The sequence below is a fragment of the Paroedura picta genome, chromosome 2 (genome assembly GCF_049243985.1).
Source record: "Paroedura picta isolate Pp20150507F chromosome 2, Ppicta_v3.0, whole genome shotgun sequence".
NCBI classification, from domain to species: domain Eukaryota; kingdom Metazoa; phylum Chordata; class Lepidosauria; order Squamata; family Gekkonidae; genus Paroedura; species Paroedura picta.
In genome coordinates this window covers 143,214,795-143,229,087 of record NC_135370.1, presented here as the reverse complement: position 1 = coordinate 143,229,087, position 14,293 = coordinate 143,214,795, and the positions used below count along the sequence as shown (strand labels likewise).

The 14,293-nt window shown below is 42.1% G+C and overlaps 1 protein-coding gene across 4 annotated transcripts in view; it reads right to left on the bottom strand.

Moving 5' to 3' along the window:
- Positions 1-14,293, bottom strand: part of NUBPL (NUBP iron-sulfur cluster assembly factor, mitochondrial) — a 130,586-nt gene that overhangs the window by 14,335 nt on the left and 101,958 nt on the right. For all 4 annotated transcript variants that reach the window (XR_013228475.1, XM_077323048.1, XM_077323047.1 and 1 more), the window contains one exon: positions 9,833-9,918. Coding sequence is in view for 3 of the 4 variants with exons in the window: in XM_077323048.1 (XP_077179163.1) it covers positions 9,833-9,918 (86 nt within the window). In the remaining variant the exon portion in view is untranslated. The remainder of the gene's footprint in view (positions 1-9,832; positions 9,919-14,293) is intronic.

The window sequence follows — 14,293 nt, the reverse complement described above, 5'->3', positions numbered from 1 at the left end:
GGGGAAAATCTTCTCAGCTTCATCTGTTTTCCCAGCACCCTTTTTTAAGGAGCTGTAGGAGACGGTGGTATGGGCAATGCCAAAAAAGCCATCCCTGCCAACTACCGCCCTGTTTCCTATCTAGGGTTCCTAGGAAAGGTAGTTGAAAGGGCTGCTGTGGACCAACTATCAGCATTCCTGAAAGAAGCTTTGGTCCTGGACCCAGCCCAGCCCAGCCAGGCCTGGCCAGGAGGTTGAAACAGCGCCAGTTGCCCTGATGGATGTCCAGTCATCAGCTGGACCTCATGGCCATCCCTTTTACAGGTCAACCATCGTGAATGTGACTGAGAGTGAAAGAGATTAAGAACCAAATTGCAATATTTTTAGCTTCAGGGCCTTTATAAGCTTCTAACTTCCTCCTGGATTCAGGTGAGCGGACACACAATTCATAGATCTCACACAGCCTTTACCTCTCCTCAAAAAGATACCATAACCTTGTTGGTCAAGCCAACCAGTTTCCTATTCTCTTTCATTTTCATTGTGGACTTTTTCAGTTCCTTTAATGCTGAATAGCCAACTTTTTGTGGATCCTGAATGTTCACTGGACAGTGTTTGGAGAGGGGCCAGAATTTTTCTTTCTTTTTTTTTTAAAGCTAATATGCCTAAATGAAAAGTCCCCCAAGTATACAGCAGCCTTCATTGAGAGGCCTATTTCACAGTGCTGATGATAAGCACAGGACTATCAAGTTAGGATGGTTTATCTTTAAAATGCATACACTAGTGCCTTGGTTCCAGACATTTTACACACTTCATCTAGTCATATATAGTAGGCCAGCAACAACTATGGCTCTTAGCTTCTTGGCCACACTCTCCTTTAAGACTATTGACACAGTATGGCGTTTTACTCATCCTTAACTCACAAGCCATTCAGAAAGTCTGAAACTCAATTCACCCGATTGCTGGGGGTATTCATTTTAAAGTGTCTGATCAGAACCAAAAGCTTCATGAAATTTCAAAAGCTACAGTATTTTCCATAGCTTTTTCAAAATTAAAGTTTGGATGGGAAAAGCAAGAATCAGGGTCAAATATGTGTTGAAAGGACTTGTGAAAATTGCCAGGGAGTAGGGGTTCAAATACTGGGTAGGTTGGATAGGACTAGGGTTTAATGTTTTTATTGTTATTTATCATATTAATGTTTTCACTATGGTTTTAATTCTTGTAAGCTGCCCTGAGCCTGCCTTCAGGTGGGAAGGGCAGGATAAAACCCTAAAAACAAACAAACTAATAAAATGTCCGATTTGCCAGATCTAATCTGGAGGATTTTGGCTCAAGGGAAACATCAGGAGGTATTTTAGGGGACTGAAGAAGAATTTCAGTGAATATATTTCTCAAAGAAAGTGAACTGTGACACTTGCAACTTTACAGATGACAACCTCTACAAGCAGTTTTCAAATCAATATCCACAGCAATGGGGAAAAGCAAAAACAATCGGCTGTTCCCAGCTATAAACTGGTAATGCATCTTACAACTTCATCTTAAACACATATTGAAAGGGAAGATATCAAAACTTATTTGGGAACAGAAGATGAGATTAGCCTGCAATTCTAGATAGCCATGTGTTTGGACTGGGGAGAAGTGTGCACAGAGTCAGAGGTGTTCTGACAGTTTTTACTGCAGTCATTCACCTGGCATAACACACAAGCTGCTTTTCCATTTAAAACATGGTTTGTGCATTCAGTGTAAAAGGTCACAATAAAAACTGCCAAAACACTTCTAACTGTGTGAACAGCCTTCTTCATTTGGCTGCTCGTGGCCATAACATAAAATTGCAGTTATGTCGGGTTGCTGACATACCGACAATACATAGGGGTGTACATTCGGCTAATCTGATTGGTATTTGGGGTGGTATTAATTCAGCTGGATATATTTTTTGCTATTTTACAACCATCTGAAATGGCCGAGCCCATAATATCCTGAAAATATTTGAGATTTTTCGGGACCACCAGATAGTTGCAGCTGGTGTGCATTTAAGGGAGAACAGTTGGGTATTATGCCCCGCTTTTTACTATGCAAAGGAAACTCAAAGCAGCTTACAATTGGCTTCCTTTCCTCTCCTCACAACAGTCATCCTGTGAGGTAGATGGGGCTGAGAGAGCTCTGAGAAGACTGCTCTGTGAGAACAGCACTATCAGGACTATGACTAGCCCAAGGCCACCCAACTGATTGCATGTGGAGGAGCAGGGAACAAAACCTGGCTTGCCAGATAAGAAGCTGCCGCTCTTAACCACGACATCAAGCTTCAAATGGCTCTCTTTACCCGAAGTGGACAAGTTGCGAGGGTCGGTGAGGGCTACCACTTGTCCCTTTGATCCCTGTCTGTCTTGGTTATTCAATGCAGCACCCAGCTGATAGGTCAGCTCAGGGATACTATTAATCTCTTCCTGTCTAGCTGAGCTGCTGAAGGGAACTTCACCTTAAGAAACCATCACTAGACCCATGGGACTCGGCCAATTACCACCCAGTCTCGCATCCGGATCTAGTTCAAGGTTCTGGTTTTGACCTTCAAGGCCATACACGGTCTGAGCCCAGCCTGTCACCCTATGCCCCCCGCAGGGCTTTACGTTCTGCTGGCACTAATCTACTGGTAATTACTAGCCCCAGGGAAGCATGCCTGGCCGCGACCAGGGCCAGGGCCTCTTCTGTCCTGGCCCCAAACTGGTGGAATGAGCTCCCGGAGGAGCTGTGGACCCTGGGGTAACTTTTGGTGTTCCGCAGGGCCTGCAAAACAGCTCTTCCGCCAGGTCTATGGTTGAGGCTGGGCTGCAAGGAAGTTCATGCCCCCCCTATAGGAATGGCGGTAGCGATTCCCATCTGCACTCTTGGCTCCCCCTCCCCCTCCAGAACTGGGATGAGTTTTTTGCCCAACATCTTATCCTCCAGACTCGATTTCTGTAACTTGCTCTATGTGGGCCTGCCCTTGTCTCTGACCTGGAAATTGCAGCTGGTGTAAAATGCAGCTGCTAGGGTCCTCAAGGGAACACCTAGGAGGGCCCATATCCAGCCGGTACTGAGGCAGCTGCAGTGGTTACCAGTTGTGACCTGAATCAGATTCAAGGTTTTGGTTTTGACCTTTAAGGCCCTACACGGTCTGGGACCCACGTATCTGAGGGACCTCCTGCTGCCCTATGCCCCCCCTGGGCTCTGCAGGTACCAACTTGCTGGTCATTCCCGGCTCACCTGGCTTCAACCAGGGCCAAAGCCTTTTCAGTCCTGGCCCCTACCTGGTGGAATGAGTTCCTGGAAGAGCTGTGGGCCTTGCGGGAGCTTCCGGCATTCCACAGGGGCTGCAAGATGGAGCTCTTCCACCATGCTTACGATTGAGGCCAGTGCTGTAGAACATCAAATGGACACTCCCCACAAGGAAGACATACCACCATGTTGATCCATAATCAGTGGTTGCAGCGCGTGTTGTCTGTGGCACCTGCTAAGGAGTTGGTTGGATTAGAGGTGGGGTTGTTTCTACCGCCATTCTGTTATTGACTTTTTAAATTAATTTTATTGAGGTTTTTAATTGGAGTTTTATTGTATGGGGGTTTTATCATGTAACCTGCCATGGGGTGGTTAGCTGAGAGTGGTGGGAAATAAATCAAATAAATAGATAAATAATCTGGTTTTCACTCCTTTTAAATGCCTTCAGAGTGAACTCTCAGCTTGGAGAAGGCATTTAAAGGGACTGCAATCCCTTTGGAGTTTATGCATACTTTTGCCCATGTCTATTAAAAGGCCATTAAAAAATCCTATATTTCTGTGTTCTCTGTTCATCATTTAGACAGAACAACTTTTATCTTTCCATCTCTTTGAATGTAGAATGTTCCTGTTAACCTGCTCAGATAATCCACTTTATATTTATTTATTTATTTAATCACCCACCATTTAAGAGTATTTAAGTGACTCCTAGAATCCTGCAAACGACCAAGTATGTGCCTTGCCCTTCTTAGTCACAGTGTAAAAATAGCTGCTTTTCTTGTATGTTCACATTCAGTATGATTGTTTCTTAAAAGTAAATATGTCATTACAGTGATGTAATGGTAAATGTTCTGTATGCTAACCTTACTCAAATACCTTGCTATGCTTTCATTAGTTGAGAATTTTTATATAAAGTATGTATAAATACTTAAAGAACTATTTAATACTTAAATACTTGATAGCCATCTGACGGAGAGGCTTGTTCTATGAAGTTTCAAGGGGGTGGCTGGTTACAGTGGATGAGCGATAGGGTTGTGAGTGTCCTGCATAGGAGATCCCTTCCAACTCTATTTTTCTATGATTCTACATACTCCCACCATATCCTGTCATGGCAACACCTAATGCAAGAGACTGCCTCTTTTAAAATGCTATTGCCAATGAGAAATTGCTTCAAGCACTAAGCTTCAAGTGCCGTCTTTAGATCAAGCTGCATGTAATGATGATCACACATCTCCAACAGCCTTTCAAAGACAAGTTATAGCTATCTGAGTCGCCAATTCAAAATGAGGTCATATCAAGATGATCTTTTTATCCCTGCATGGTTTTGCTAATCAATACCAGGCTTTATGTACTGCAGTTGTCTTTCAAGGTGTGTATGGGGGGGGGGGGGGCTATCTTCTGCCAGTGAGAGAACATGTGCAAGTATTTAAGGCTGCTCTCCCAATCTTGCATGGCCCCAAATCAGAATTAGGGCCCTGCACAGCTGTCATTAAAGTCACTGGAAAGATCAGATTAAAAAGACACTGGAAAGATCAGATTAAAAAGCCATTCTCTTCAGGAAGTTTTGACTGATTACTGAAGTAATGGTCAGTGACCACTTTATTTTTATGATGTGTTTTTATTAGCTGAAATCTGTTTTGTAAGTTTCCTCGGGTATTTTAAAATAAACTATATTTACAAAAATGTTTAAAGCATTGCTTCGCTAGCAAGTTGCTGAGTTATGAACATGCACCATGCTTCAGTGAATGAGCGCATGCAAGTGCTTTAACATCTGCCTTTAAGTTATGCTTTTGCCACCTGGAGCTTTCATTATTTCTTTTGTTTTTAAAAAGATCGGGCAGACCATACATTTTCAACACGCAAAATATTGAAATAATATTCGCAGTCATCACTTTATAGAAAATATTTATTATAAACGCCAAATGCTCCATGGATACTTGGTATTATTCTGCAGAGGGAATTCTGAAAAGAATTTTGGAATTGGAGCTTCAGCCTAAACACCAATGCTAATTACATCGTCAGGGTGGACTTTAGCTGTCTAGCAGAGACAAGGCAAAACAACAGAATTCCTCAGGAAGGATTTCTTCCACATGACTATCTAAAAAGGGATGATTGATCTTATTCTTAATGAAGTTCAATAACACATATGACGAAGAGTAATTGTTCCTAATATGTTGGCTTAGACAAAGAATACTATTTAGCTGCACTTCATCATTACAGTCCTACAGAATGTTCTTCTATTTTCAGATTAAAAGTAATACTTTCAACTGCTCCCTTGCCTGAATTGAGTGTATACTTCCCCTCCCCCGCTTCTTTATCCTGTTTGTTGTCATTGTTCCCCAGCTCTGTTTTTGCTTTGCTGTTGTCCCCCGCCCCACCCTTATAATTAATTATTAGACGTGGTTGTTGATAACAACCACATCAGCAATTTGAGTCAACAGCGGAATCACATGACATTAAGATAGCAATCATTATCGATGGTTCCTCTATATATTTGTGAAATGCCCCTATGGGAGGAGCATGTCTGGGGTGTCCAAGTTGAATACTGACCTATCAGGGTGCAGCCAACTTCGGCCCCTACGCTCACCTCCCTCACAGGGGGCCTATTATGGGAAAAGAAAGGGAAGGCAATTTTAAACTGCTTAGAGACACCTGAGGCCTGCTGGGTGACTGTGGCCCATTCCTAGTTCTCTCAGAGCTCTCAGACCCACATCCCTCACAGGTTGTCTATTGTGGGGGGATGAAGGGAAAAGGTGTTTGTAAACTGCTTTGTTTCTCCTTTTGGTAGTAAACAGCAGGGTACAAAATCAATCTCTTCTTCTAAGGGGCAACAATGAAAGAAGCATGTGGGTACATAACATTATATCAACAGTAAAAGAATGGAGACAGAAGGAGTAGGGACAACTGGGAAGAATCAGTTGCTATATAATCTCCCCCTAAGAATAGTCTCCAGTCTGATTTTCCCTTCACCTATCTGAAGACATGGCTCTGAAAAGCTAATCGGTAATCACTATGCCACAATTCCTAAAGGTCAGTCCTCTCCCACACTCAACTAACATTCCACACCACAGTTTCTTGACACCCATCTCTCCGCACCCACTCCCTCATTGGTCACCATGCCACCACAACCTCCCACACAACACATTCAACCTCATGCCCTTACAGACTGGACAACTCCTCCCCTTACTCTTCCCAATGCTAAGCTCTCTCTATCTTAATCAGTCTCTTCTTTTCTACCTCCCTCTCTCTTTGCTATTTTCTTCCCTCCCCACTGCTAGCACCCATTGTATCAGCTACAACAGGTTTTAATTCTAGTGACATTATAATAGCCAATCAGATTCAGCTATGATGTCTCACTGAGGTCCACAAAGTTAATTCAGAGTTAGGAAACACTTCCTGATTTGTCAAATACTTCTGAACACTCTAACAAAAATCACCAAGAAATCAAAGGGAGGAAATTTTTTTGAAATTGCAGAAATGTTCACAAAAATGTGAGCCTTTGTCCTTCAGAATCAGTCCTATTCAACATTTAGCTAAGTAGCTCAGGACACACATAAGTAGAAGCGAGAAAGAAAACTAAACAAGCAGAATCAGTGCACATCTCTCTGACATGTTACAGTTTGAACAATAGAGAGGCTATGTTAATTGTCTTCATTTTATATTTTATTATGAGACTTTTGTTTCTTTCTCAGGAACATTGTGCCCCATAGATTCTATGAGTAAATTCTGTGCTTTGATTAAGCAGTTTTGATTATACAAATCTGATGCACTGCAAAATATCAAACACATCTGCTTTTATATTTGATCTTTTGGATTTCACTGCATCCAAAGACTATACCAAGATTAACCATTTAGTAGTTCTGCCAACAGCAGTGTCTATCATCTGTGGCATGTTTCTATCAAACTTGTTTTACAAAAATGTAAACATGGATTGTATTCTACTTTTCTGCTTAGCAGAGAGAGGACTACTGCCCCAGTGAAAGAAGCTCTTCCACCAGATGAAGCTTCTTTGAGCAAAGGGTAGCCTCTATGTTAAACCGAGCAAACTGGTAAGATGCAAACCTACCATGTTGTGAAAGCCTGAGCTATCTGATTAAAGATCAACATTAAAGAGTATTTAACCCTCCCCTAGATTCTCCACTCTCCAACTCTCTGTTTTATCGATGACATATTTATATTTATACTAGGAAAAGAGCCCATTGTAAACAAAATACAATGGGCGCTAGAATGTGGGGGGAGAGGGAGGGACAGGGCAGCGCGCGGAAAGGAAGGGCACCTTAGTGAGGAGGCGTGGTCAAGGGCGGGCGGCGGCGGCGGGGTGTCCTCGGCGGCCATGTTGAGTTGCGGGCGGGTCTTTTTGAGCTCCGACTGGCGGGGACTCGCTCGGATGGCGGACTAACGCGGCGAGAGGCTTTGCGCCTCTCACGGAGCACGGCTGCCGGGGGCTCCCTTGCGGCCAGCAGCAAAGGGAGCAACTGTGAGCCGCGCTGTGCGTGGCTCGCAGTTGCTGGGGCTGGGAATCGGAGGGACCAATTGGCAGGCGCTGCGCGCCTGCCGATTGGACCCTCCGATTGTCCGTCTGGAGGAAGCCTTCCTCATCATGGACACATCCCGCCCTAGAACCCCTTAGCCATTTATTTAGTCCGTGGCGCCCGCGGCGCCACGGGCGGTTTAAAGATGCCTTCTTTCTTCCATGGTGAAGGCAGCTTATGTGCACTTCCAGAAGATATTGACCAGATGCAAATAGCTGCAGTTTATGCCTTCAGACCAAGATTGCGACTGAGTTGCATTTGCTTTTACCCTTTGCTATTCAAACTATATAATGTGCCATGTACAGTGATGGCACAAATTTGTTCACAAAAGGCACTTGGTTTCTCTACAGACCCAATCCTCTTTTAAAATCACACCTGTATCTAGCCTTAATACAGCTTAGAAGGGAGTGTCTGAATAGAATGACACTGTAAATCAAACAAGGTCATAGACATGTCCAAATATCCACACTACTGCATATTGAATTGGTAGGTATTTTTAGAATTGATGTCATCTGATATTACTTCTGTTAATTTTAGAAATTATTGCAACAATTGAGCTCAAATTTTCTTCCTGGATGCCTCACATTCTGATATATAAATTACTTTGCTCCATTTTCCATTTAACCACTCACAATCTTTTACATGTTCTATGCATATGGCAATTACACAGTCTACCTTCTTAGTGTTATTCCTCAATCAACATATATCTAATACTCATAACCAATGTTTCAACAAACCTACGCATGCGCCATATTTGCAGAAAAATCGCACATTCTTTTTTTTTAATGGAAGGGGAAGCTTAACTCTCCCCAACTCTGGAGAGCTCTCAGCACTGGTGCAGATAATGCTCCTCTACTGGCCTGGCATGAGTGGAAGGGGAGCTGCTATCACATTAGTCAAACAGGAAGATGTGGAATCACTGGAGGCCAATGGGGGTGGACAGAGTCTATGAGGGGTTACCATTCCCCCTAATCCCTGCAGAGTGGGGCAGGTGGGTAGAGTGGCAGGGAAGAGGAAAAGTAATGGGTGGGTCTCTGTCCAGGGAGAGGAGTGGAAGCCCAAGCTGCTGCCACTACTTGAGCCAAGGGAACAGGCAAGGGTGCAAAGGAGGTCTCCCAAGAGTCTCGCAGATCTGCTGCTCAACCTGCCTAATTGCCATCTGTTCAAATCTCCTACAATTCTACTGCATATTCATTGGTCCAAAGAAAGGTAATCCATAAAGCATTTCTTCTTTTCACCATTGACAACATATATTGTAGGTGTACTGAAGGTTTCTTTCAGTATTCTCTTTTCATTCTTCAGGCAACAGACTAGCTGTGTTTCTAGGAACAAGATTTCTTAAGTTAGCCCTGCCTAGAAGCCTTTCATTCCTTTCCAAGTTTTCTTATATATCATGTTGGATCCTGTAAATCCTTTCCGCTTAATAGGGGCCATTCCTCTGGTGTAAAAAGCTTTGTTCCAGCTGAAGAAGTATGTTCCACCAGAGATAGTGAAACTCCATGCACCAGTGAAACATTTAACAGAAAGAATCCTTAGGCTCCAGTCTATGAATTGTACTTGCTAGGTAATTGCGAGTCTCATGAAAAGGGAGGGAAAGAGCCTATGGATCCTAATATATTTAGAAATGCAAAGCTGAATTAAAATATAGCCCACAATCCCCTTTGTTTCTTCACTCTCAGTAGTCACCCCTGAGGTACATTAAAACATCAATTACTCAAATTAATAAAGTTTGTATCCAATGGCACCTTTAAGACCAACAAAGTTTAATTCTGGTTATAAGCTTTTGTGCACATTATACCCAAAATTAAACATCATTGGTCTTAAAGGTGCTACCAGACTCAAATTTTGTTTTGTTTCTTCAGACCAACATATCTATCCATCTGAATCTATTTCCCAATTAAATACATGCAGCTTTTCAGGGAGTGTCAGTTTCCAAAATGGTAGTTTAATTTTTTTGTTATTGTTGTTCTTTTTACATATGCATATTACTTTAGAGGACAGACCTTGCCAATTGGCTACCAGTTGGTCATTCCTGAGCCAACACATATAATGATTCAGGAGATTCAAATGCTTACAAGGACGTTCACTTTTCTGAACATCTCAGCTCCTTTACGGGCATCCAGTAAAGCTATATCCTGGGGAGTGGACACAATCACAGCCCCTAAAAAGAGAAAATGTGTACATTACCATTACTAACAATCATACAAATACAATGGAAGACCCACTTAAGATGGATGAATATTCTTGAATTCTTTGAATATTTTGCAGTGGATCCATATCAGTATTACAATTATTGAAATTGTTAGGATATTTTGTGCTCTAGAAGAAAGAAATCTATACATCTGCATTATAAAAACCTAATATAATTCCACATATAAACATAAGGTTGTGTGGCATCAAGTCCCAGGGATTTCAAGGCGGTTTGCCATTAGCCTTTCTCTGCATAGCAGCCCCAGTCTTCCTTAGTGATCTTCTATGCAAGTACCATCCCAGTTTAGCTTCTGACCTCTGGCAAGATCAAGCGAATGTGAGCTATTAGGACAATGAAGAAGAAGTATTTTTATGCCCTTCTTTTCACTACCCAAAGGAGTCCCAAAGTGACTTACAACCGCCTTCCCTTCTTCTCCCCACAACAGACACCCTGTGAGGTAGGTGGGGCTAAGAGAGCTCTATTAGGATTGCTCAGTCAGAACAGCGCTATCAGGGCTGTGATGAACCCAAGGTCACCCAGCTCTCTGCATGTGGAGGGGTGTGGAATTCAACCCGGCTCACCAGATTAGAAGCAGCTGCTCTTAACCTTTACCTTATTCTACTACAACACAATAAAGACAACATATAAAATGTAGAACATTTTCTGCAACAGCTTACTCAGCTTTCAAGAAGGACATAAGAAACATGCCTGAAGACCATGAGCTGTGGAAATATTTAAATACACGGGCAGAGTATAACTAAGCTTCAGTCAGGAAAACCTTTTGTACGTGGACAATGGGGATTTCTACTTGTATTCAAGCATGACAATCGGTGTGGGAAGCACTGAGGACATGGCATCTCAGTTGGCATTAAAGTAAGTATATGAAGTAGGTATTGGCATGTTCTTTCCCTAAATTTATGAGTAAGATCTTACAAAAATCAAGGGGAAAGATAAAACTGTTTTTCCTAGAAGGCAGTTTAGTCTAAGTCTCAATAGGTAATTGTGTGTGGATGGGTAGCATATTAAATGCTTGTATTTATGCATAGTTCTGCACAAAATATCAGAGAAATGGAAGCAAGTGAGCCATAACCTTGGCTATGGGATCATAGAGAAGAGAAGATTGCACTGGATAGGTGGCCCTTCATGCCAACTAGGCTCTTTTTTAGGTGGCCTAGACATATCCATATGGTGGCTTAAAGGTAAAGGTATCCCCTGTGCAAGCACCGAGTCATGTCTGACCCTTGGGGTGACACCCTCTAGCGTTTTCATGGCAGACTCAATATGGGGTGGTTTGCCAGTGCCTTCATATCCATATAGGGAGCCAGTGCACAAGAAAAACTTTCTTCATGAACACAGCAAATATGGAATGAATCTGAGGCTGAGATGTATCTGTCTCTATTTCTAGATTGATGATAATCTAGTCTGTCAAATATAACCAGCATAATTCACATTGCATTTGAGGAAGTCCATCTGAAGGCTGTAACCAAATCATATCTGGGGTGGTGGTGTAGTGGTTAAGAGCCTGGTGTGGTGGTTAAGAGTGGAAACTTCTAATCTGGAGCACCAAGTTTGATTCCCCACTCCTCCACATGCAGCCAGCCGGGTGACCTTGGGCTAAGCAGTCCTGTCAGCCCCACCTACCTCACAGGGTGTCTGTTGTGGGGAGAGGAAGGGAAGTCTCTTTGAGACTCTTTTGCATCGTGAAAAGAGGGGTATAAAATCCAACTATTCTTTCAATGCATATCAAGTGCAACTATTTTCAGGATATTTTGGGTTTGGCCATTTCCTTCAGGCAGTGAAAAGCGGGTTAAAAAAACCAACTCTTCTTCTTCTTAAATATTAAATAATTCTTTAGACTGTAGGTCAAGCTACTTACTATTATTATTCCATTACTATTCCCAGTGAAATTTTGAAACCAGAGCTTTCTTATTCTCTTCAATTATATTTCTGTAGAGTAATGCCTCCTTCCAAACCCACACAGACAAACTCCACCATTATATACAGGATGAACACATTCTCTGCTATGAAGAAATTACTCCTTCCCATACCAAACTCACTTATTCACTTGTAGGAAAAAAGATTTCGCTTTCAAATATTAACCATCTCATTGAGAAACAAACTCTTTCCCCTAAGCTGTGTTCCCTCTGCAGGATTAATAGGATTGATAAGTATGAAATTGTTTTGATCATTAAAATCAGCAAATGTGACTGAAATTCACTCGAGATGCAGTGCTACTTAAGAAGAATGTATAATTTTTTTCCTAATCACTTTTCGGAGATGTACTATATTAAGGATGATTGAATGAACAAGACATTGCATGGATTATGCCTCTTTTGACATGTTCTGATGTTGGCTCACATTATCTGTATGCAGAAATTCATGCCTCTGCCTTCAACAGATAAAAGTCACTGCTAGTTTTATTTACATAGTTATTTCCCCAAACACTATTCAACTGAAAACTGTTATTACTGTGTATTTCATAGACATCACTTAAGGCACAGAATTCTCCAAATAATTAAACTTTCTGCACTATAGGAGTCTCAATAATATTTAATCTGGGTCTTTCCAAAACGAGAGCACAAGGCTCCTGGTATGAAAGTAAATAATCAATTATGGTTCAAACAGCACCAAACTGAACGTGTATGCGTGTATGCATAAACTAAACCCATAACTAGAAAATGTGCTGCAAATTATGACTTGGTGTAGTGGTTAAGAGCAGTGATGGTGTAGTGCCAGTTTGGTGTAGTGGTTAGGAGTGCAGACTTCTAATCTGGCATGCCGGGTTTGATTCTGCGCTCCCCCACATGCAACCAGCTGGGTGACCTTGGGCTCGCCACGGCACTGATAAAACTGTTCTGACCGAGCAGTGATATCAGGGCTCTCTCAGCCTCACCCACCCCACAGGGTGTCTGTTGTGGGGAGAGGAATGGGAAGGCGACTGTAAGCCGCTTTGAGCCTCCTTCGGGTAGAGAAAAGCGGCATATAAGAACCAACTCTTCTCTTCTTCTTCTATCTAATCTGGCAAGCCAAGTTTGATTACCCATTCCTCTACATGCTGGGTGACCTTGGGCTAGTTACAGTCTTGTTAGAAGCTGTTCTCATAGAGCAGTTTCTCTCAATGCTCTTTCAGCCTCACCTACCTCACAAGGTATCTATTGTGGGGAGAAGAAGGGAAGGTGATTGTAAACCACTTTGAGACTCCTTCAGGCAGTGAACGGCGGGGTATAAAAACCAACTCTTCTTCTTAAGTCTTTATCTGGATGCAAATGCTAGTTGATAATGGTGACCAAGTGACTTTATTAATGACAAGCCCATTCCATAGCTTTTGCATAACTGTCATGGAAACCTGGACCCAAACATTTGCAATGTAAGCACAGGGGCTCTTCAAACATAAGAGGTGCCTGTGTATAAGAAGATCTGATGCAGCTAGGATAACATGAAAGGACCCAATCATGTATGTGGAAGTCGAGTTGTATTTATGACTGTATAACATTAATTTAAATTGATGCATGTAGAATAATGCATTGTACACATTGATTATCTTCCCATAAGATATATTATCCATAATATCTTACATGAGGCATGAAACTGTGCATGCTGGCATCCTCCTAAGTAGGCATGTGCAGCTTGGAAAAAAAATCAGTATTTTTGAAATCAAGATATCAAGACAAAAAAATACTGGTTTGGTATTTGGATCTGTGGGTTTTGAATGTTTTTTTTTTCCTTTTAAGGGATTCCAATATTATTTGTCTCCTTTATTCCTTATAGGGAATTTTTATGTAGGGCAGGAGGGGAAGTTTTTAGAACAAAATGCACCAAAATTGCAGTGGAGCTGCTGCTACTGCCTTTCCTTTAAATAACCCCCATATTTCAATGGAATTAGACCAAAAAATCCAACTGGGGGGGGGGGTCCTATGCTTTCTCCAGAACAAAGAATACTAAATATGCAAGAATAAGCAGCAAAGCAACCCCTGGCCCAAAAGCCTCTCAAAGCAGACAGAATCAACAAAGTCAAGTGCAGAACTAGGGAATCCCAGCAAAACCACAAACCAATGTGGCAAGCCTAACACAAACCAATGTCAAACCAATCAGTCATCCAAGATAAATAGAACAGGACTGCTGTGTAAGCCCAATAAATGGGCAATCAGAGAACCAGAACCAATATACAAACCAAGAATCAAATGTAATGTCAAACCTGAGAATCGGCTGCAAAAAAGAAAACTCTACACAAAGTAGCTCATGAAAGAATACAATGTAGCAAGACCAACAAAACTAATGTATGGTAAATTAGCAGAATCAAGCAAAACCAATTTAGTAAGCTAATACTAAGCCCTGGGAAGACACA